Source organism: Zalophus californianus, chromosome X (genome assembly GCF_009762305.2).
Source record: "Zalophus californianus isolate mZalCal1 chromosome X, mZalCal1.pri.v2, whole genome shotgun sequence".
Taxonomy (NCBI): domain Eukaryota; kingdom Metazoa; phylum Chordata; class Mammalia; order Carnivora; family Otariidae; genus Zalophus; species Zalophus californianus.
In genome coordinates, this window is record NC_045612.1 from 41,174,208 (window position 1) to 41,200,102 (window position 25,895).

Genomic DNA, 25,895 nt, shown 5'->3' on the forward strand with positions numbered 1-25,895 from the left:
AAAAGTCCCTGAACTTTCTCCACTGGCACATTACTAAGTTACAACGCTGACTCAATTCACATGAAGTTTGAAAATAATATATTCAATTTTAGTTTCCACGGTTTGTTAATTTCATGGTAAATAATCAACAGGTGGCAGCACGTATTCTTACAGTCTCCGATCTGTGCAAAAGATGGGTTCCTAGGAAGTTGTATATAAATCAAGTTTTTGTAAACTGAATTCTCTCTTACCATTTCAGGACTCAGTTATCTTAGTTTCTGATTGCTCTACAATAAACAATGGCTTCCAAAGCTTAAAGTTTCTCCTCAGCCTCTGTAAGTTAATAACCAATACTTAAATGCATCAGAGAGAAGCTATCCTATAAAAAATCTTTTTAGTCTGTGAAGAATGCCCACTCCTGATGTATTTCATCTGTTTCAGATACACTTGGATATGTGCCTATTAAGCTAAGGTAGGGGTGTGTCCTGCACTCCATCATTGTTACTAGAAAAAACCTGGAATGTGTTTAATGAGATGAAAGGAACAAACAATAAAAAGCAGGAGCCCTCTGCCAGGCATATATGCTCCACAATGTATCACTGTTGGGCACTCACTGCCCCTCAGCATGGTGCTTACTTGCTGACTGCACATGTTCTTCTAAAGGCGGTTCATCTGCTCCCTGAACAGAAGCATAGCCAGACGATGCAGTCTCACTGCGATTATCCTCTTCATGAGGAGAGGCACTATTTGATGTTTCATTGGAAACAGGGACTTGTAAAGACACTGATCCATCTTCAGCATCCACCTTTGGAAAGCATTGGAACAAATTAAAAGACTCTCAGAGTACCTGTTTTTTCCTGACATGTCATTACAAAATTTCTGCATAGGTAACTTATTGGAGCAATGCTTCTTAACCTTTTAAACCTATAATCCCTTTTGATGATCACAAAAATCTCTTGCTGGTCCTAGCCAGAGCAGTTGGAGTAACTGGGTCCAAAATGGGGTGGAAGATGTTATAGGCAGATTGCCTTCACATCTGACATTCATCTGGTTGATCCCAGTGCTTCATAACACAATGCCTGCTACAAGGTAGGCACTCCACACAAACAAACAAACAAACAAACAAAAAAACAAAAAAAAACCTCCACCCTGAATCAAGTTCACCTCCCGGAGTTTTCAAAAGGCAGCTGCTGGTAAAATTCTAATGAAGTCTGAAGTTTAGTTAATAGCAATGACCCAATGTCAGTTTCTTACTTTTGACAAACATACCACAATAATGCAAAACGTTAACAATAGTAAAAACTGGGTGAGGGTTATGTGGGAACTCTTTGTATTGTCCTTTCAACTTTTCCGTCAATCTAAAATTATTCATAAATAAAAAATTTATTTAACAACAACATCTCATGCTGTCCCCTAAGGGATTTGAGAATCAGTACCATCTATGTATCTCCTGAAGTCAGGAAGATTTTGTTGAGCTTGACTTTCTGTTGCTGGTGTATTGTAAAATAGGTAAGTTTTACTTCATTTACCAAATACAATTATACTTTAATATTTATTATGCTTTTTCAAAATAAAAATGCTCATCTAACTACAAGTTCAGTCGTTGTGCAATAGTAAGAGCAAAAATGCAAGATGTACCAGAAGCCAGTTGGTAGTGTCTGTGGTCATCACTTAAAATTCTGACCAAATAATAAGAGAAAAGAAGAAAGAAAATGGAAGTGGTCCAACATGGCACCTTACCGTCATTATGATGTAAATAGGTCCAATTTTTGATATAAATCACAAGTCTAGCATATTACACAGCTAAAAACTAAGGATGTTACTTTCTTGAAGGCCCAGGTACATAAATAACTTAAGTTCCTTCATATAAATAGTTTAGTAATGTTTACCTCAATTCCCAAAGCTTTGAGTATGTCACATTTGCACATGGGACAAGTCCTGTGTTCTAACAGCCATGGGTCAACACATGTCTTATGGAAAATATGGCTAATGAAAGAAAAAAAACACACATAATTTGGTTATCACTTGTGAAACAGCAATAACACTTAGCCTAATATATAACAGGTTACCTTATATATTTATTTAGTTTTTTTAACAGATGTCGGTTTTTCCTTTAAGCATACCATTACAGCATAAACACTACGAAGGAGCCACAGAAACAAAATTAGGAAGTTTCATAATACAGTACTTTCACTTTTTAAAAATTTTTTATGTTAATCAACACATTTTTATTGTCTCTTACTCTATGCCAGGAGATAATCCCTCTCATGAAATTATTTACATTTTTTAAATTAATAAACAATGTATTATTTGTTTCAGGGGTACAGGTCTGTGATTCATCAGTCTTAACACAATTCACAGCGCTCACCATAGCACATACCCTCCCCAATGTCCATCACCCAGTCACCCCATCCCTCCCACCCCCTGCACTCCAGCAACCCTCAGTTTGTTTCCTGAGATTAAGAGTCTCTTATGGTTTGTATCCCTCTCTGGTTTTGTCTTCTTTCATTCTTCCCTCCCTTCCCCTATGATCCTCTGTCTTGTTTCTCAAATTCCTCATATCAGTTAGATCATATGATAATTGTCCTTCTCTGATTGACTTATTTTGCTTAGCATAATACCCGCTAGTTCCATCCACGTTGTTGCAAATGGCAAAATTTCATTTCTTTTGATGTCTGCATAATAGTCCATTGTATATATATATATACCACATCTTCCTTATCCATTCATCTGTTGATGGACATCTAGGCTCTTTCCATAGTTTGGCTATCGTGGACACTGCTGCTATAAACATCGGGGTGCACATGCTCCTTTAGATCACTACATTTCTATCTTTGGGGTAAATACCCAGTAGGGCAATTGCTGGGTCATAGTGTAGCTCTATTTTCAACTTTTTGAGGAACCTCCATACTGTTTTCCAGAGTGGCTATACCAGTTTGCATTCCCACCAACAGTGTAGGAGGGTTCCCCTTTCTCCCATCCTCACCAACATCTGTCGTTTCCTGACTTGTTAATTTTAGCCATTCTGACTGGTGTGAGGTGGTATCTCATTGTGGTTTTGATTTGTATTTCCCTGATGCCGAGTGATGTTGAGCACCTTTTCATGTGTCTGTTGGCCATTTGGATGTCTTCTTTGGAAAAATGTCTGTTCATGTCTTCGGCCCATTTCTTGACTGGATTATTTGTTCTCTGGGTGTTGACTTTGATAAGATCTTTATAGATTTTGGATACTTCATCTGATATGTCATTTGCAAATATCTTCTCCCATTCTGTCGGTTGTCGTTTGGTTTTGTTGACTATTTCCTTTGCTGTGCAAAAGCTTTTTATCTTGATGAAGTCCCAATGGTTCCTTTTTGCCCTTGCTTCCCTTGCCTTTGGTGGTGTTTCTAGGAAGAAGATGCTGCGGCTGAGGTCTAAGAGGTTGCTGCCTGTGTTCTCCTCTAGAATGTTGATGGAATCCTGTCTCACACTGAGGTCTTTCAACCATTTTGAGTCTATTTTTGTGTGTGGTGTAAGGAAATGCTCCCGTTTCATTCTTCTTCATGGGGCTGTCCAGTTTTCCCAACACCATTTGTTGAAGAGACTGTCTTTTTTTCCATTGGACATTCTTTCCTGCTTTGTTGAAGATTAGTTGATCATAGAGTTGAGGGTCCATTTCTGGTCTCTCTGCTCTATTCCATTGATCTATGTGTCTGTTTCGGGGCCAGTACCATACTGTCTTGATGATGACAGCTTTGTAATAAAGCTTGATGTCTGGAATTGTGATGCCACCAGTTTTGCTTTTCTTTTTCAACATTCCTCTGGCTATTCGAGGTCTTTTCTGGTTCCATACATATTTTAGGATTATTTGTTCCATTTCTTTGAAAAAAAGTTGATGCTGTTTTAATAGGGATTGCATTAAATGTGTAGACTGCTCTAGGTAGCAAGGACATTTTCACAATATTTATTCTTCCAATCCATGAACGTGGAACGTTTTTCTATTTCTTTGTGTCTTCCTCAATTTCTTTCATGAGTATTCTATAGTTTTCTGAGTACAGATCCTTTGCTTCTTTGGTTAGATTTATTCCTAGGTATCCTAGGGTTTTGAGTGCACTTGTAAATTGGATCGACTCCTTATTTTCTCTTTCTTCTGCCTTGTTGTTGGTGTAGAGAAATGCAACAGATTTCTGTGCATTGATTTTATATCCTGCCACTTGACTGAATTCCTGTATGAGTTCTAGCAGTTTTGGGGTGGAGTCTTTTGGGTTTTCCACATAAAGTATCATATCATCTGCAAAGAGTGAGAGTTTGACTTCTTTGCTGATTCAGATGCCTTCTATTTCTTTTTGTTGTCTGATTGCTGAGGCTAGGACTTCTAGTACTATGTTGAATAGCAGTGGTGATAGTGGACATCCCTGCCGTGTTCCTGACCTTAGGGGGAAAGCTCTCAGTTTTTCCCCATTGAGAATGATATTCGCTGTGGGTTCTTCATAGTTGGCTTTTATGATATTGAGGTATGTACCCTCTATCCCTACACTCTGAAGAGTTTTGATCAAGAAAGGATGCTGTACTTTGTCAAATGCTTTTTCTGCATCTATTGAGAGGATCATATGGTTCTTGTTCTCTCTTTTATTAATGTATTGTGTCACATTGATTGATTTGCGGATGTTGAACCAAACTTGCAGACCAGGTATAAATCCCACTTGGTTGTGGTGAATAATCCTTTTAATGTACTGTTGGATCCTATTGGCTAGTAGTTTGGTGAGAATTTTTGCATCCATGTTCCTCAGGGATATTGGTCTGTAATTCTCCTTTTTGATGGGGTCTTTGTCTGGTTTTGGGATCAAGGTAATGGTGGCCTCATAAAATGAGTCTGGAAGCTTTCCTTCCATTTCTATATTTTTGGAACAGTTTCAGAAGAATAGGTATTAATTCTTCTTTAAATGGTTGGTAGAATTCCCCTGGGAAGCCATCTGGCCATGGGCTCTTGTTTTTTGGGAGATTTTTGATTACTGCTTCAATTTCCTTCCTGGTTATGGGTCTGTTCAGGTTTTCTATTTCTTCCTGGTTCATTTTGGTAGTTTATACGTCTGTAGGAATGCATCCATTTCTTCCAGATGGTCTAATTTGCTGGCATATAGCTGCTCATAATACGTTCTTATGATTGTATTTCTTAGGTTTTGGTTGTGGTATCTCCTCTTTCATTTATGATTTTATTTATTTGGGTCCTTTCTCTTTTCTTTTTGATAAGTCTGGCCAGGGGTTTAATCAATCTTATTAATTCTCTCAAAGAACCAGCTCCTAGTTTTGTTGATCTGTTCAACTGTTCTTTTGGTTTCTATTTCATTTATTTCTTCTGATGTTTATTATTTCTCTTCTGCTGGGTTTAGGCATTATTTACTGTTCTTTCTCCAGCTCTTTTAGGTGCAGGGTTAGGTTGTGTATTTGAGACCTTTCTTGTTTCTTGAGAAAGGCTTGTATTGCTATATACTTTCCTCTTAGAACCGCCTTTGCTGCATCCCAAAGATTTTGAACACTTGTGTTTTCATGAATTTAATTCTTCTTTAATTTCTTGGTTGACCCATCCATTCTTTAGTAGGATTCTCTTTAGTCTTCATGTATTTGAGTACTTTCCAACTTTCCTCTTGTGATTGAGTTCTAGTTTCAAAGCATTGTGGTCCGAACATATGCAGGGAATGATCCCAATCATTTGGTACTGGTTGAGACCTGATTTGTGACCCAGGATGTGATCTATTCTGGAGAATGTTCCATGTCACTAGAGAAGAATGTGTATTCTGTTGCTTTGGGATGGAATGTTATGAATATATCTGTGAAGTCCATGTGGTCCAGTGTATCATTTAAAGCCTTTTTTTCCTTGTTGATCTTTTGCTTAGATGATCTATTTCAGTGAGGGGGGTGTTAAAGTCCCCCACTATTATATTGTTGTCAATGTGTTTCTTTGCTTTTGTTATTAATTGCCTTATATAATTGGCTGCTCCCATGTTAGGGGCATAGATATTTACAATTGTTAGATCTTCTTGTTGGATAGACCCTTTAAGTAGGATATAGTGTCCTTCCTCATCTCTTATTATACTCTTTGGTTTAAAATCTAATTTGTCTGATATAAGGATTGCCACTCCAGCTTTCTTTTGATGTCCATTAGCATGGTAAATTGTTTTCCACCCCTCACTTTAAATCTGGAGGTGTCTTTGGGTCTAAAATGAGTCTCTTGCAGACAGCATATCGATGGGTCTTGTTTTTTTTATCCAATCTGATACCCTGTGTCTTTTGATTGGGGCATTTAGCCCATTTACATTCAGGGTAACCATTGAAAGATATGAATTTAGTGCCATTGTATTGCCTGTAAAGTGACTGTTACTGTATATTGTCTCTGTTCCTTTCTGGTCTATGTTACTTTTAGGCTCTCTCTTTGCTTAGAGGACCCCTTTCAATATTTCTTGTAGGGCTGGTTTGATGTTTGCATTTTTTTTTAGTTTCTGTTTGTCCTGGAAGCTTTTTATCTCTCCTTCTACTTTCAATGACAGCCTAGCTGGATATAGTATTCTTGGCTGCATATTTTTCTCATTTTGTGCCCTGAATATATCATGTCACCACTTTCTGGCCTGCCAGGTCTCTGTGGATAGGTCTGCTGCCAATCTAATGTTTCTACCATTGTAGGTTACAGACCTCTTGTCCCGAGCTGCTTTCAGGATTTCCTCTTTGTCTCTGAGATTTGTAAGTTTTACTATTAGATGTCAAGGTGTTGACCTATTTTTATTGATTTTGAGGGGTGTTGTCTGTGCCTCCTGGATTTTGATGCTTGTTTCCTTCCCCAAATTAGGGAAGTTCTCTGCTATAATTTGCTCTAATATACCTTCTGCCCCCCTCTCTTTCTTCTTCTTCTGGCATCCCAATTATTCCAACATTTTTTCATCTTATGGTATCACTTAGCTTTCGAATTCTCCCCTCATGATCCAGTAGTTGTTCATCTCTCTTTTTCTCAGCTTCTTTATTCTCCATCATTTGGTCTTCTCTATTACTAATTCCCTCTTCTGCCTCATTTATCCTAGCAGTTAGAGCCTCCATTTTTGATTGTACCTCATTAATATCCTTTTTGATTTTGACTTGGTTAGATTTTAGTTCTTTTATTTCTCCAGGAAGGGATTCTCTAGTATCTTCTATGCTTTTCTCGAGCCCAGCTAGTAGTATATTTATAATTGTCATTCTGAACTCTAGTTCCGACATCTTACTAATATCTGTATTGATTAGGGCCCTGGCAGTCTGTATTGCCTCTTGTTTTTTTTGAGGCAAGTTTTTCTGTCTTGTCATTTTGTCCAGAGAAGAACAGATGAATGAGAGAACAAAATGATAAAAGGGTAACAATGACCCCAGAAAAATATACACTAAACAAATCAGAAGAGACCGAAAAGTGGGGGCAGAAAGAAAAAAAAGAATATGATCAGGCTGGTGAATAGAACAGAGCCACACACTAGATTTTGTGTTCATTTTGGTCTTTTAGAAGAAACTGCTTCCCAAAATTTTAAAAAAGAAAAACTTATATATATATACAAAAATAAGGGTAAATACGATGAAGGGATAGAATATGACTGTACAGATGAAAATTGGAAAAGATTTTAAAAAAGGAATGGTTAAGAAAGATGTTGGTTGAAAAAGGAAAGAAGAAAAATTAAGAAAAGAGAAATAGAAAAGGAAAGAAATAAAGAAAAATTTAAAATTCAACTTTGAAAGAGTAAAAAATCATGGGAATAAAGCCATGAATTCTATGTGCTGTATTCCCCTAGCTCTGTGGTTTTGTCATTCTCATTGATCGGTAAACTTGGTCTTGGCTGGCTGTTCTTGCTGATCTTCTGGGGAAGGGGCCTGTTGCAGAGATTCTCAAATGTCTTTGCCAGAGGCAGAATTGCCCCACCCTTGCTGGGTCTGGGCTAAATCATCTGCTTGGGTTTGCTCTCAGGAGCTTTTGTTCCCTGCAAGCTTTCCGGACGGCTTTGGAGGCAGAGAGTGAAAATGGCGGCCTCCCAATCTCCACCCTGGAGGAGCCGAGAACTCGCGGCCCCACTCCTCAGCGCGCCCCCAGAGAAAAGTGGTCAGTCACTCCCGTCTCCCTGGTCTCCGGCCGCACTCTGTGCTCACCCGGCCTGTGACCGTGTGTTTCTATCTCTGGCACCCGACCCCGTGTGGAGTCTCCAAACCCAGCAGATCCCTGCGGTGTGCTTCCGCGCCGCTCCTCCCAGGGGAGGAAGGGGAGTCTCTCCGGATCCGCCGCTTGTTGGGTCCTTGCTGGAGGAGCAGTGGCCCGAGTGGGCCGCGGATCACAGTTTATGGCAACCCTGAGCCGAGAGCCCGCTCCCTGGCTCTGTGTCTGCAGCCGGCTTCCCTGCTCCGATACCTGGGAGCTCTTCCACACTCAGGCACCTCCGGCCTTTCTGTGACCCCCAAGGGTCCTGAGACCACACTGTCCTGCAAGGGTTCCACCCTCCGCTTAGCCACTGGAGTGACATCCCTCAGCAGAGCTGATTTCTAAAAGTTCCAATTTTGTGCTCTGCGGCTCTATCACTTGGTGGTAGTCGGATGATGGGAGCCCCCTGCAATCTTCCCAGGTCTATCTTCCTGAATATCACCTTGGATTCACTTCTCCACACGTCCTACCTTCCAGAAAGTGGTTGCTTTTCTGTTCAGAGAGTTGCTGCTATTCTTTTCTTTGATCTCCTGTTGAGTCTGTAGGTGTTCAGAATGGTTTGATAACTATCTAGCTTAATTCCTGGGACCAGGCGAAATTTAGGTCTACTCCTCTGCCATCTGGCTCATAATACAGTACTTTTAAATATAAAAGCCTCATTACCTTAGCTTCAAAAAAAAACTATTTTCAATACTTATTACTTCAAAAATGGCTAAGATGTTACCTGACCTAAGACTTTGTTCAGTATTTCAGATCTTTATTATCTTGTTATTCCCTAACTATAAAAATAGCACAGTCATTCTCAATAATATAGTACAGAGTACAAGATAATGCTGATACTTTAGGTCATGTGATCAGTTCTAGGAACACCACTATTTAATAGCTAAAAGAAAGAGTGTTAAGAACAACTTCCAGGAGAAGGGTAACAGAAAACTAAAGAATGAATACTTCCAAATAGGTGGCCACTGAGTTGATTTATATTTTTTCCCTCAATAGGATTCTTAAAATGATTTTAAATAATCCAGTTATCTATCTATCTATCTACCTATCTATGCATGTGTGTGTAAATTATGGTGTCGCTGGCTAGGTTCTTAGTTTTATATGGAACTAGTTTCTAAATTGTACCAGATTATGGGAACTTTATATAATTAGCCTTATACCAATTTCAATGATATTAATATATAAAGCATTCACCTATATTTAAATGAAAATACTTTCTTTACATCAATTTGGAAACATTCAAAATAGTTTCCTTCATTACAATCATTTCAATAAGCCAGATATTCTTATTGATGATATAAAAGAAAATCAAACTTACTTGCAGGTTAAGATGCGCACCAAATCATTTGGTTTATATAGTTCAATACACACAGCACAACTATCTCCATCAGGGCCAATTTCCTATGAGCAAATAGTTATTGTTACTCTGATGGATAAGAAAAGATACATTAAACTACAGAGCAAGGTCAGAATATGTATGTACTTAAATTGCATAGATTCTTTCAATAAGCGATGTAAAATTTAGACCTGACTGGAATCTAAAAAAAGGTCAAACTTTTAGAAACAGAGAGCAGCCAGAGGCTGGAGGATGGGGGAAATAAGGAGTAGATGGTCAAAGCGTACAAACATTCAATTATAATACGATTAAGATCTGAGGATCTAATGTAAAACATTGTGACCACAGTTGATAACACTCTTATACAATTGATTGAAGATCATTTAGACTTAAAAAAGATAAAAGAATAAAGTCAACCAAAATAGGAACAGTACAAAGAAGAATAGGTAACATTTATTTAAAATGCCATTTGTACAAGTTCTATAGCTATGTTTTTCCGCTTAAGAAAAAATTAAGGTAAAATTCACATGCAGTAAAATTCACTGTTTTTAGTATACAGTTTTACAAATGTGAACAAATATGCATTCACTCAATCCTCACTGCAATCAAGATATAGGATAGTTCTACGGCCCCAACAAATTCCTCTATACCCCTTTGTAGCTAACCTCTACTCTCACTCCCATCCTCTGGCAACCACTAATCTGTTTTCAGTTCCCATACTTTCTGCTTTTCCTGAATGTCATATAAATGGAATCGTGCCTCTGTGTTTGGCTTCTTTCACTTAACCTAATACATTTAATAATCATCCATGATATTATGTGCATCAACAGGGTCTCCACTGACAACGCAAACCCTTTTGTATTGCTAAATGGTATTCTAGGATGTGGATGTGCCACAGTTTGTTCATCCATTCACCATCTGAAGGACATCTGGGTTCTTTCCATTTTTGGTGATTATGAGTAAAGCTGCCATGAACAATTATGTACAAGTTTTTATGTAAACATGCTTTTTTCTTCTAGGTTAACTATCTAGTAGTTGAGATTGCTGGGTTCTTTGGAAAGTGTTATTTTTGACTTCACAAAGAACTGCCAAAGTGTTTTTGAAACTGGCTATACATTACATTCTCACCAGCAAAATGCATAACAGTTCCAGCTGTTCCATATCTGGCGAGCTCTCCGGTATTGTCAGTTGTACTGGTTTAGCCATTTTAATGAATGTGCTGTGGTATCTCATTGTGGTTTTAATTTGCACTTCCCTAATGACTAATGATGTTGAACATCTTTTTTATGTGCTTTTTTGCCGTCCATATATTTTCTTTGGTAGATGCCTGTTTTGCCCCTTTTTCCCTACGCTGTTTGTTTTCTTACTACTGAGCTTTAAGAATTCTTTATATAGTCTAGATACAGTCCCTTCTCAGATATGTGATTTGCAAATATTCCCTCCCAGTCTGTGGCTTGTCTTGTGTTTTCATCCTCTTAACCATGTTAAAGAACAACAGTTCTTAATTTTGACAAAGTCAAATTTCTGTTGTTTTCTTTAATGGGCTTGTTTTTGCTGTCATATCTAAGTACTCTCTGCCTAACCCAAGTCTTGAAGATATTTTTCTCCAAAGTTTTCCTAAGAATTTCATAGCTCTAGGTTTTATATTTAGGTCTGTGACATATTTTGACTTAAATTTTGTAGACAGTATGAAGTATGGATAGAGGTTCATGTTTTTTGCAAAAGGATACCCAATCATTGCCTATGGAGGGCCAATAATTGACTACCCTTTTTCCATTTAATTGCCTGTGTACCTTTGTCAAAAATCAATTGACCATATATGTGTGAGTCTATTTCTGAACTCTCTTCTGTTCCACTGATCTAAAGATCTATCCTTTCTTCAATACCACACTATATTGACTACTGTATCTTTAAAATAATTCTGCAAATTAGGCAATATGAGTCATCCAAATTTGTTCTTCATTATAAAAATTGTTTTGGTTATTCTAGTTCTTTTGCTTTTCCATATAAACTTAGCATCAACCTGTCAATAAATACAAAGGATCCCACTAGGATTTTAATTGGAACTGCACTGAATCTATAGATTAGTTGGGGGGGTTCGGACATCTTGACAACAGTGAGTCTTCTGACCTGTGAACATGGCATATCTCTCCATTTATTTAGGTCTTCTTTGATTTCTTTCATTGGTATTTTCCAGTTTTCAGCATACAGATCATGTACATATTGTGCAAGACTTATACCTAAGTACTAAATGGTTCTGGTGCTATTATAAATGGTAATTTTTAATTCAGTATGTTCTATAGCTATTTTTTGATACATGTTTTACACACCAAAGGTAGTTCTTAACTGTCCTAAATCTAAAAAAGGATGTTCAAGTAAAGTTGCACTAAGGCATTGTATTAGTTTCCTGGTTTTGCTATAAAAATGACCATAACTTAGTGGCTTAAAATAACACAGACTTATTCTCTTGTTCTAGAAATCAGAAGTCTAAAAGTCAATGTGTTGGCAGTGCTATGTTCCTTCTGGAAGCTTCAGGGGAGAATCCATTTCCTTGCCTTTATCTAGCTTCTAGAGGCTGTCTGTATTCTTTGGCTCATGGCCCCTTTCTTGCATCACTATAACCTCTTACTTCCCTTGCTAAATATTCTATTGCACTGCAGTCAAATCTCCCTTTTCCTCCTTCTTATAACAACAATCAAATGTGATTATATTTAGGACCCACCTGGATAATCCAGGCTAATCTCCCCATCTCAAGATCCTTAACTTTCATCTGCAAAGTCCTTTCTGCCATGTAAGGTAATATTTACAGGTTCCAGGGATTAAAACCTAGATATCTATGGCCCCAATGGCCATTATTCAGGCTACCTCCAGCATCATACAGATTAAAAAAGTCAGTAAGATTGATAAATTCCACTGAAAAGCATACTCTGGAATAACATTTAGTTTTAACGTTAACTTGGTAGCATTGCTTTAAAACAAACAGCATTTAAAAGTCAAATATGCACCTTGTCTCCTTGTTTCAATAAAAAAATTAAAAAAAAATAAAAAAAAAATAAAACAAACAGCATTTAAAAGTCAAATATGCACCTTGTCTCCTTGTTTCAGTGTACGTAGTTGAAGCCTTCCAATAGCTTTTTTAGCATCTGCCTTTAATTGTCTCTGTAATAGAAATAGCAGGTATTAGAAAAACTATTTTAAAAGGAATAAGATTAAAATGGTAGAGAGGATTAATAAATATCAGGTACAAGTCAATGTATAAGTGTATTTTTAAAAAGATATAATTTAATTAACCATAATAAATGTCCTATTTATCTGCTATCAGGCAGAATTTTCAAATTACTAAACTATTCACTTATGTTTCCCAACGTTCTTAAATAGCACCTTTGGGCTACAATGACAAATCTACTATTCCAAATGGATTCAGATGCTATGAATTTTCAAAGCAATTTTCCTATTTTCAGCCTTTGAGTATCTTAAAATGCATCTTTTCCCAATTTCTCTTTTGAATCGTGTCTTGTTTGGTAGAAAGTGCACAGGATTTGGATTTAAATGGACCTAGATTCAAAATCTCTGTTTGTCACTTACTAAATGAATAATCCTGGACAGGTAATTAAATTGCTGAGCTTGTTAACTCACCTATTAAAATGAGGATAATACCAATCCATACAGTGTTATTTTGCATTGGGGGAAAATTGCTGTTTATAACCACTACTGCCTCATTATAAGGAGGGTGGATTCTGAAAGTAATAAGCCTTTCTTGTTTCACTGAACATATACGTATATCAGTCCAGATATGAAACAGCAAGCCCAAGGCTCATTTTAGGAATAAGGACTAAAATATGCATAACTGATCAGAAGTGAAGTTGAGGGATTCAAGATGGTGGCATAGGAAGATCCTGATCCTGATCCTCCCACAGACACAACAAATTAACATATGTAATAATTTCCTCTGAAAAAGAGCTAAAAACCGGATAAATAGAATGGAACCTCCATAACAAAGGATCAGCATCAAAATGGGTGAGAGAGGCAGAGATATAGTCTCACCAAAACCAAACAAACAAAACAAACCACCCCAGATACAGTGATCCACAATTGAGAGGGATCTCACAAATATGGAACTTTTCCCTAAGAAGCAAGGGGTCTGTGCTTCACATTAGAAACCCCAGCCCCTACATCTTGCATAGGTGAGACAAACCCCCAAAATGCCTGGCTTTGAAAACCAACTGGGATTAGTTCCAGACGTATAGGGAACAGAGAATCCCCTCTCAAAAGGCTCATGCACAGATTCAATCACCACCAGACCCAGTATAAAAACACCAGTTTGAAGTGTCCACCAGAGAGCCAGAAACGTGTTGGGACTCTACTGGGGGATGGAGACACTAGTAAGTGCCATTTTTGATAACTCATTCTAACTTGCTGATGCTGGTCCTGGCAGTGACAATTGGGAACTCTTCCTCTAGCCTGTTGGTGCTAGAGAGTACACCCCACTGAGGGCTCCACCCATCCCCATGCCAGAGCTGTGGCCCCACCAAAGCAGGCAGTAATGCACAGCTCACACAGAGGTCATCCCTTGAGGGCCTGGTGCAGGTGGCCAGGGGTATAGCACTTTGGAGCTCTATGGGACATCTCTTACACAAGGCCGCTCCTTCAAGGCTGGGAGAGGTAGCTGATTTGCCTAATACACAGAAATAAGCATAGAACATCAGGCAAAATGAGAGGAATATGTTCCAAATGAAAGAACAAGGTCCAGAAACCCCAAAGAATTTCAACTAAGAGGAACCCAAAGAGATCCACACCAAGAAACACTATAATTAAAAATGGTAAAAGTTAAAGATAAAGAGAGAATTTTAAAAGCACCAAGAGGAATATAAATTGCTACTTATAGAGGAAAGCCCATAAGTCTACCAGCAGATTTTTCACCAGAAACTTTCAGGCGAGAAGGGAGTGGTATGACATATTTAAGTGCTGGAGGTAAAAAAAAAAAAAAAAAAAAAAATCCATACAAGAATTCTCTACCCAGCAATGTTATCATTCAGAATTGAAGGGGAGATTAAGAGGTTTCCAGATAACTAAAAACTGAACAAGTTCATGACCATTAATTCAGACTTACAGAAAATGTTAAAGGGACTTCGTTAAGCTAAAAAGATGTAACACTAATCAAATAACAAGAAGATTTTTACAGAAGTAAAAATTTCACTGGAAAAGGTAAATATATAGTAAAGATAGTGGATTAATCACTTACAAAGCAAGTATAAGATCAACAGCCATTATTAGTAAATTTAACTAAGACTATAGTAATTATTTAAGGGTTGCATAAAACAAAAGATATAAAATGTGACATCAAAGATATAAAATGCGGGGGAACTAAAAAGTTTTGGAATGTGCTCAAATTTAAGTTCCTACCAACTTAAAACCAATCATTATATACCCATTATGTTATATGTAAACATCATGGTAACCACAAGGCAAAAACCTTAGTAAATACACAAAATAAGAAAGAAATCTGAATGTTTAACACTAAAGAAAGCCATTAAACCACAAGGGAAGAGAAAGAGAGGAAGGAAGAGAAGAAACTACCAAAAAAGCCAGAAAACAAGTAACAAAATGGCAGTAAGTACAAGCCTATCAATAATTACTTTAAATGTAAATGGACTAGATTCTCCAATCAAAAGGCACGGAGTGGGTAAATGGATTAAAAAAAAAGACCCAACTTTATGCACCAGCATATAGAAAGCAAATATTAACCAACCTACAGGGAGAAATTGACAGCAATACAATAATGGTAGGGGACTTTAACACCCCATTTACATCATTGGATAGATCATCCAGACAGAAAACCAGTAAGGAAACATCAGCCTTAAACAACACATCAGATCAGGGCTTGATGGGTATATATAGAACATTCCATTCAAACGCAGTGGAATACACATTCTTCTCAAGTGCATATGAAACAGTCTCCAGGATAGACCACATGTTATGGCACAAAACAAGTCTCAAATTCAAGAAGACTGAAATCACATCAAGTATCTTTTCCAACCATGCTGGTAGAAAACTAGAAATCAATTAAAGAAAAGTGGAAAAAAGACACAAAAATGTAGAAATGAAACATGCTACTAAACAACCAGTGAGTCACTGAAAAAAATCAAAGAAGAAATAAAAAAAAATATCTAGAGACAAATGAAAACAGAAATACATCATACCAAAAACCTATGTGATGCAATAAAAGCACCTCTACAAGGGAAATTCATAGTAATATAGGCCTACCTCAAGAAACAAGAAAAATCTCAAACAAATGGAACTTTACACCTTAAGGGAAATAATAAAGATCACAGTGGAAATAAGTGAAACAAAGACTAAAAAGACAGTAGATCAATAAAACTAAGAGCTGGTTGTCTGAAAAGATAAACAAAATTGATAAACCTTTCCTATGCTAAACAAGAAAAAAAGAGAGAGGGTTCAAGTAAATAAAATCAGAAATGAAAGAGAATTTATAACTGATACCACAGAAATACAAGGATCTTAAGAAATTACTACAATTATATGCCAACAAGTTGGACAACCCAGAAGAAATGGATAAATTGCAAGTAACACACAACCTTCCAAGTCTGATTATGAAGAAATAGAAAATCTAAATAGACTGATTTCTAGTAAGGAGATTAAATCAGTAATGAAAAACTTCCCAACAAACAAAAGCCTAGGGCCAAATGGTTTCACTGGTGAACTCGACCAAACATCCAAAGGATATTTAATACCTATGCTTCTCAAACTCTTCCAAAAATTGAAGAGGAAGGAACATTTCCAAACTCATTTTACAAGGCTAGCATTACCCTGGTACCAAAACCAGACAAGAACACCACATAGAAAATTACAGGCCTGGGGCACCTGGGTGGCTCAGTTGTTAAGTGTCTGCCTTCGGCTCAGGTCATGATCCCAGGGTCCTGGGATCGAGCCCCACATCGGGCTCCCTGCTCCGCGGGAAGCCTGCTTCTCCCTCTCCCTCTGCCCCTGCTTGGGTTCCCTCTCTCACTGTGTTTCTCTGTCAAATAAATAAATAAAATCTTTAAAAAAAAGGCAAAAAAAGGAAGAAAATTACAGGCCAATATCTTTGAGGAACACAGCTGTAAAAATCCTCAACAAAATTCAACAAACTGAATTCAACAAAACATTAAAAGGATAATTAAGCACAATCAAGTAGGACTTATTTCAGGGATACAAGGATGGTTTGGCATCTGCAAATCAATCAACCTGATACACCACATTAATAAAATGAAGGAAAAAAATCATATCATCATCTTAGATGGTTACCAGAGGGGAAGAGGTTGGACAAAATGGGTACAGGGGGTCAAATGAATGGTGATGGATGGTAACTGGACTTTTGGTAGTGATCATTTTATAGTGCATACAGATATCATATTATGTTGTGCACCTAAAATCTAATGTTATATATCAATTTTACCTCAATAGTACAAGAAGTGAATCTGGGGTTTAGGAGGAAATCTAAGAGGTAAGGTCAAGGTGAGAAAGAATCAGTGAAAGACTGTCCCTCTTTGTGGGGTGAAGTGGCCAAATGGAAAAAAAATCCCAGGTGGTGTGAGATACTTAGTGTTGATTTAAAATTATTTGTAATGCTGCAAATAAATCCTTCCTTCCCTTTCAGTTAATATCTATCACCCACACAAATGTCTCAAGTGAATATATGTGTAAATTGAAGAAAAGGCCAGCTTTCACACTTGGGCGGATGCTGTTTGGCATAGAGACACAGCATGTGCAGCATGGCAAGATTAGCAAATCTCCTCTTTTGTAGTGTAAAATGAACTTAGTAGAAATTCAGCAAACAGTAGGCACTCAGAACCAGCAGTCACTGTGACTATGTACCTCCATCCCCAGCAGGAAAACCCCCAACTGACATGAAGAATATGTGAAAATTAGAGATAATATAAAGTATCTAGCATCACATCTGGCATATCGCAGACACTCAATAAAATGTTTATTAAATGAACATATAAACTACTATTCATCAATAACCATAACAGGTTCTTATAACATGGTTATACACATCTGTAGCAAATACACTTTGGAAGGGAATAATCCATGAGTATAGGTATATGAGGAAATTCCTTAATGCCCAAACCTGCCTCCTATATGTCATTTTGTGAAAAGTATCTGGCTTAATGCCAAGGAGATTACTAGCCAAACTATTTGTTTGCTGTCTCAGGAATAGCAGAAACTTCTTAGATTGTTACCTGACGAGCAGAAATAGCTTAACAGAAAGTTAATAGGAAGGCCTAGCTAGTCCTTCGAAGGAAGGATGCTAATTGAGACACTTTCACTCCCACTTTGGGACTTAATTGTGAGTTAACTCAAAAGGGCAATTCAGGGGCACCTGGGTGGCTCAGTTGGTTAAGCGTCTGCCTTCAGCTCGGGTCATGACCTCACGATCCTGGGATCAAGCCCAGCATCACGTCGGGCTCTCCACTCAGCAGGGAATCTGCTTCCCCCTCTTACTCTCCCTCTGTGCTCGCTCTCTCTCTCTCAAATAAAATCTTAAGAAAAGGGCAATTCAATGATGGTACTTTATGCTCACATGTTTTCAGTTCTGTTACTTGCATCATAAGTAAATAATAGAGGGACAATGAAAGGAAGTACACTTAGGAACTTTAGAGCTGGAAGAACTCTTAGAATTCATCTAATCTGACGGATAAGAAAACTGATGCCTACAGTGGAAGACGTAAAATCAAACTCACAGAGTTGGTGTCAGTCCCACTAAAGCCTAGAGTTAAGTGTTCCTTCCCCTAATATCAAGGTAGCATCTTTTCTTTCTTTTTTTTTTTTTTTTACTGTGGCTTGCAGCAGGAAACTAGTACTACTTCTTTATATTTATGTATTTTATCATTTAAAATTATTTTTGATGTCTATTACCTCATTTAATCCTAACAACCCCCTGAAGGAGATAATATTCCCATTTTAGAGATGAGCCAATGGAGGTTTGGATAAGTTAAATAACTCATCCAAAAGGGCACACAGCCTCGAAATGACAGAGCTGTTACTGGGACTCTGCTCTTCATATTACAAGATTCCATTACAATACATCTGTAATTCGGCTACCTTTTGAAGTTTTTCCAACTCCTGGATTCTATGATCTGTGAAATTGTGGCCAGTCCTTATAGCGAACAACCAGTATACCTAAGGGTCCTGGCCCTGGCCTAGACTTCCATACATCAGTATTTTCTTTTCACATAGATCATGAGCTATTTAGAAACCTAGATGTGAAAACTGCAAATGGTTTAAAAAAAAAGGCGCCAAGAAGAAAAGCAGGAAAAGAAAAAAATGTGGCTGATGGTAAGTCTTTGACAATCATTGTGCACTTTGTCTTTAGAGCACTTCTGATTTAAACAAGCTCTGTGACATAATTGGGGAATTGTACTCACAAGGAGGTGATACATCTCTAGTGTATTTACTTGAGTCTATGTAGTCTGATTTCTCATTCCAAAATATTCAATTCAACACAATATAAATGCCTGAGTCTCCAGTGCTAGTGCTTATTAATTTATTAGGAATGACTGTGAAATATATAACTTTGTTTAATTATATGCAAGACTAATGCAAATTTGAGGGACGGGCTCAAAGGCAAGCTCAAAATGTAATGTGCAAGTCTACGCTTATGAGAATGGAACTCACATTAAGACCAATGCTAAAGAAAAAAAAAAAAGCAAGGAGGATATAAAAACACGGCAAAATCCAAGATGCCAGAAGATCCTAGGCAAGGGACTTGATTTTGAAGGATCTCTAAAAGACTTGTATCATAGTATAAACCAATGTTTAACAAAGCAGCTTTGGAATTAAAAAAAGCTCTTTAAAAGGAAATTCAGGTAATTCCAATAACTCCTACTGAATTTTATAAAGAAAAGGAAAACCATTTTCTTTAAATATGGATGTGAGACACATGATTTTAGTAAGAAGCACAAACTGTGTTTTTAGAGCTTAAATGAAGATCACTCACAAAACTGCCATTAGTACTCAAAACAGTTCACTGTCACACTGATAGCAAGAGTTTCCCAGATGCATTCATTCCTCTGAAAACTGAAATATGAGAACATTAAGATTAAGCAGTTTATATTAAATACATATGTTTGGATATATTACTTAAATCAAACTTCTGGGTGCCCAAATATGCCTCTACATTTAAAGAAAATGTGTCCCAAAGCAAACTAATTTGTATTTTATTCCTTAAAAACAGAACTTCAAGCATATATCTAGTTTGTTCCACAAATTACACTGGACACTTTTTCGGTGCCTTTCCACCATTTCAGAATTCCCTCCTACCTTATAAATTCCAATAGCACATTGTTTCTACCTCTTTTTGTAAAAGTATTTATTTGAGAGAGAGAGTGTGCACAAGTGGGGGGAGGGGCAGGGGGGGAGGGGGGGGGGGGGAGGGAGAGAGAGAGAGAGAGAGAGAGAGAGAGAGAGAGAGAGAGAGAGAGAGAGAGAGAGATGGATAAGCAGACTCCCTGCTGAGCAGGGAGCCAATGCGGGCTAGATTCCAGGACCCTGGGATCATGACCCCAGCCAAAGGCAGCCGCTTAACTGACTGAGCTACCCAGGTGCCCCTCTACCTCTTACCATATTCTGTAATTGTACTATTCCTGTGTCTTTCTCTCCTACTAGATTGCAAGTAGCTGGAGGACTGGGCCTTAAACATTTTTTTTAATTTCCCATAGAGCCTAGTAATTGCTCAAAGAATAGCTTCTGAACTTAGAAATCAAAACAGATTTTCATGATTTTTGTATCCAAGTCACAGCTGTACTCATTAAAAGCCTCTATTCTACAAAAACTGGGGAAAGAAAGGCTTGGGGAACAGGTATTGTCCCCCACTGTGGTCAGGTTCAACTCTAAGCTTTTTTTACATGTGTCATCTTGTTTAATCATTAACAACCTTATGGAATAGGTATTTTAATATCCAAGGTTTATAGACAAGAAAAGGTTCAGAAGCTTGACTAAAGTCCAGGCAGCTGGTTAGTTGCAGAGCTGTGATTCAATTCAAGTCCAGGTTCTATCTGGCTTTAAAGCCCATGATCTCTCCACTATAGTACACTGCCTCCATTGTGTAATAGCAAAGAAGCCTTTAAAAGGCTTCACATTCCTTGTGAAGAAGATAAATGAAAGAAATAAGAAAAAAAAAAAACAAAAACCTCAAAGTCAGCTATTATCCAATCTTCAAATCCTTCCTAAATTCGCTACTTACTGTGATTTGGGGGAACTCTTTTAAGCAAGTATTTTATACCAACAGACTCTCCCTGCCTCCTCTCCAATCCAGAGATACCTGGTGTAAGAATATTTGGCAACAGACTTGAAGACTAATTCCAAAAAGCTTGGTGGTCGGCCAATTTTCTTAACAGAAGCTTAATGTCATTACTCTATTCAAAAGCTGTGATCATTCTAGTCACTCAAGAAATCTCGGCTATATAGTTTTCTTAGTTCTGAGTGAGACTTTATTTGGGCTGAAAATGAAAAGTCAAGCCAATTCTTATCCTATATTACAATGTTCAATTTTTAAATTATAAACTCAAAGATATTCTTAGTTTATTTGTGTATTTACATCTAACTAAGTAAAATAAATGTTCCAGGCTGGTGATCTGTCAGCCTGGTTTTTGGTCCCAAGGCATTCAGCTTTTAGCATAACTGAAACCCACATGAATAACACTAGGCATGTAGTCAAACCTAATTACTTGATGGGGAGCAGGGTATGCAAAAGCAAGAAAGGAGGGTGGATATAAGCAAACCAGATTTTCTTGCTTTAAGTCATCACTTCTTTTAAAATGAAAATTTTCATAAAAGTTTGACTCAGAATTTATAGAACAGAATCAAGATTTATGGTAACAGGATTCTTTCCCTCAGATCTATTCCTGTGAACAAAATCAATGTCTGAGTCATGTGGCTGTTCAGACATATGAGAAATGAAAGAAATCTTTTTTTTTCCAATAAAAACCTATGCATATTTTAATGAAGGATTCCTCAAGGAAAGAAGAGGTACAGGCTATAAAACAGTTTCCCATAAGTCTATGGAACTATGGAGATGGGGATAAATAAGAGTACAGACTACTTGCCCGAAGGTGATCACTGTGAACAGTGTGAGGAAATGCACTATAAGGAAGAGCAGTGAGGGAAGAGGGAATCTGACCCAGTAGGTAAGTTATGACTCAGATTATTGCATTTTTCAAAAAAGACAATCAAAACCTTTAGAATTAGTGATGTAAATATAAGATTAGAGTAAGTAAATATACAAAAATCTTGAGACCCATTTTAAGAGCTTCCTTTTGTTCAGTGAGAGTCAGAGAAAGACTATAAAACTAGGTCCTACTAAGAGAATAATTTATTTAATCCACTCTTCTTATCTAAGAGCCAAAATAATCATTTTGCAAAAGGCTTCAATAAGTCTCAAATTTGAGCAGGAACAGATACATACGTATGAAGACACATATGTGTATATTGACAGTGGTAGATATGCAGACACCTGATAAGTCTTCCAGTTAATTTCATGTACTAGTGAAGAAAACCTAAAGTAACCAGAACTATTTCAGATATTTTTAGTCATGCTTTAAGTTCAAGGACAAATTTTAAGATATTAACGTATCTTAGTTTTCCTCATGTGAAACCACAAAGGAGTGCTATCTTTCTGGCAGCAAACTACAAAGACATGTGTGGCATATCTTTGCCCAGGGAACCAATTTGAGTCTCAGGGTCTGAGGCTCAGATGGGTGGCTGGTCACTAGATAATCCTGCTAGCAACTGGCCATACTGCCTGAAACTCAGGACCCCAACAATGAAAATAGGTGCATATCATCAATCTTGACTGTAGTGCCAAGCAAGCATGACAAGCTGGTACAACATGGTCCATTGCTCCAGGTGTGTATAACAAAATCATCAATAACTAACATAAAAAACACTTTGAGGGCCACATTCCCAAAGGCCAGTCATCATTCCCTTGGAGACTGGTAAGGAGTAAGCAACTAGATCTACTGTGCTGCCTTTCATCACAATCCATCCCCTATCTCTCTTTTTCTTTTTAGTCTTTTTTTTAAGTAGGTTCCACGCCCAGTGTGGAGCCCAACATGGGGCTTGAACTCATGACCCCTGAGATCAAGACCTGAGCTGAGATTAAGAGTCCGACCCTTAACCAACTGAGCCACCCTGGTGCCCCCCACCCCCTATCTCTTGATCAAGGTCTTTTTAACAACAAAATAGTCATAGTTATTTGGACTTCTGCAGTTAGTACAGCATTTATATGTAAGGTGCAGTAAGAACAACATAAGCATACCTAATACTTGCAGAAGCCAATGAAGGGCATAAATGGGCTTCTTTTAATCTGTAAGACCATTGCAAACATCTTTATATTGATGTACCAGTTTAATTACCTGTTTACTTCCTTGTTCTATGACTACTTGAACTTTGTGATAAAACTGTATAGAGCCATTTAATATGGTAATGGAACTAAATCTAATTCTTCCTCAGGCCAATCACTCTCCATTGGTATCATATTCTTTGGAGGTTTTAGTTCGGTTTCCCAATACATTTGACTATCACGTGATTTATTTATATAAGATAGTTGAATTTTGCCAACAATACTAGTATTACACCATATTACAATATGGTTAGGATACAGTTTGGTTTGGTTACAAAATAAATCAGGAAGTACCACAGAAGTGTTTATTAAACCTTCCTAGAAGAATTGTTCTTTGCCCACATACTAGATATTATTATGGACAAGTGTTATCACCAGTGAGGATGACTCTGTCATTTCTAGGTTCCATGTTAGCTGAGGAAAAAACAAATCACTTGGCTCAAATCACACTATTATATAGTTATATGTTCTCGTTGACTATTGTGCAGGAAAGGCCATCTCCCTCCCATGAAGAATACATGGGTATCATTCAATATTATTCCTACTAGCTCGTCTTATTTTGGTCCATCCCTTTGGTCAAGGTAAGTTAGAGATCAGCAATGTAAGTTACAATTTCACTCAAAAAATTTCCACAAGGTTGGGGATCTGCATGTGTCTCAAAGATGTTCTCCCTGAGCTTCCATAGCTAAAAATGGGAGGCCATTACTACGTGGGTCCTTGGGCCTCCATTTGTAGTAAAATAGTTAACAGACCCTGTTGTGTTAGAAACATGCTCTTTCCCAGTGTTGAGTGTTAGCACTCTCTAGCATTATGTACTGGGTCTGTATGACCATATTATCAAGGCTTTACCCTCTTTCCAAGTGGATTCCCATTTTTCCCCTCCTGGCAGATGATTCCTTCCAATGCCTAATTTCAAAGATTTTCTTCTGAAAGTCACTCTTCAAAAGTTAATTCAGCTTCTTCCATTATACCTAGGCCAGCTTCTATTTCACCTAGAGCCCTCTTTTATTTCACTAAGCCAATGTTTAATCCAACACATGCCTTGTTGCCACTGAGTATTAACTGCTTAAGTACAGTTAGGCTACATGCACCACACACCAAAATTCTGGGTGTCCCATGCCAGAATCAAGTTATAGTGGTCACTCCCAAATTCATTAGTTTGAGCACACCATAAGGTTTTCCATAATCTTCCTGGTCTCAGGTTAGGGTTGTTCCCAGTGTGGACACAAATCCACCATGTAATGCCTGATATGTTATTTTCATTCACAGCCCATTGATACTTTTCAGTTGTTTAAAAGCTTTCTATGCACAGAAACAGGGATGATGTGTATTCTCACACATCGTACTATGACATCTCAGGCATGTGGCCATTATGTGCTGACCATTATATTTGGGCTCTTGGTCATCAAAATTTATGATTATGTATTCATCAGTTTGCCTGACATTATATACTATGCATTATAATAGTTCAGAGGGAAGACATTCCTGAATACTCTAATGAATTCCTCATATTCTAATGAAGGCAAGTTTCCATAACTCAGTTTCATTACCATTTCTACCTGTAAAATGGGAATAATGCGGTTAAGTATTTAGTGATAGTTATAACCATCATGTATATCAAGCTCTACCTTTTAAAAATAAATAGGAAGTCAGGAGGCGCCTGGGTGGCTCAGTCATTACGTGTCTGCCTTCGGCTCGGGTCATGATCCCAGGGTCCTGGGATCGAGCCCCGCGTCGGACTCCCTGCTTGGTGGGAAGCCTGCTTCTCCCTCTCCCACTCCCCCTGCTTGTGTTCCCTCTCTCGCTGTGTCTCTCTCTGTCAGATAAATAAATAAAAATCTTTAAAAAAATAAAAATAAAAATAGGAAGTCAGGAAAACTGAACAACAGGTAAATTACATTGTGACACCTTCAAATATTAATAAGCAAAAGGGATTACCAGTCATATATCTAATCCTTTAGTCACCAAAGGATACACAGAAATAGCCCACTAAGTAGTGAAAGAAGCCCTTTCCAAAGCCTTCTCTAAGAGGTGAGAAGTTTTAATGCTATTCTTTTTTTTTTAAGATTTTATTTATTTATTTGAAAGGGAGAGAGGGCGCATGAGCATGCACGCACATGAGTAGGGGGGAGGGGGAGAGGTAGGGGGAGAAGGAGAGAATCTTAAGCCGACTCTGCGCTGAGCACGGAGGCTGGCGCTGGGAGCGTGATCCCATGACCCTGAAATCATGACCTGAGCCAAAATCAAGAGTCATACACTTAGCTGACTGAGCCACCCAGGCACCATGTAATGCTATTCTTTACACAACTTAATTTTCATAAAATATATAATAAACTATGAAAATTACTTAAATGAATGATGAGACCAGAGTTAAATATTCAATGGAAGTTATGTGACACCAGTCAGTTCTTTATAAACTGTATTACTTTCTGATAGCGTTTAATGCCATGTTAACAGATTATAGCACTTAGAATTCAGAAATACATACCCCACCATGAACATATACAAACCAAACACTCTTGTCATTGTATCCATAACCTTTAATAGTCATACTGGATACCAATTTCTCTCCAACCTCAGAGATAAAAACAGCACAATATATAAATGTCAAATATTAACACACTGTGAAACTATTGAATGGCTTGGCATAAGAATTTTAAACATCCTTTTGACCACAGCTAGTAACAGGCTGAACCTGCCACCAATGTGATAAGCTGCTTCTCTCAGGAGAGGTACAGAAGTTAATTAACTTTAAACATTGAGATAATCATCATTCATTACCATATACTGGTGTCTAATCTTTATGAAGGTTTTATAATAAGATTTCAATTTCTAGTCTGTTCCTAAATTCAATTAACCTCAATATAGAAATCTTCACTGCTCCCCCACTCCCAAATAAATTGGGTTCACCTTTCCTTCTTGGAAAGAGGGTACATAAGTGGCCAGAATTTCATTGCCTTGGGAGGAACTTCTCAGTACATATAAAAATGTATTCCTGC

The 25,895-nt window shown here is 37.6% G+C and overlaps 1 protein-coding gene across 2 annotated transcripts in view; it reads right to left on the reverse strand.

Annotated features, from left to right (window-relative positions):
- RNF128 (ring finger protein 128) overlaps window positions 1-25,895 on the reverse strand; it is a 109,406-nt gene that overhangs the window by 8,176 nt on the left and 75,335 nt on the right. For both annotated transcript variants that reach the window (XM_027607520.1, XM_027607521.1), the window contains exons 3-6: window positions 12,582-12,653; window positions 9,477-9,559; window positions 1,869-1,965; window positions 616-784 (exon numbers count right to left, since the gene is read on the reverse strand). In XM_027607520.1, the coding sequence (XP_027463321.1) occupies window positions 616-784; window positions 1,869-1,965; window positions 9,477-9,559; window positions 12,582-12,653 (421 nt within the window). The remainder of the gene's footprint in view (window positions 1-615; window positions 785-1,868; window positions 1,966-9,476; window positions 9,560-12,581; window positions 12,654-25,895) is intronic.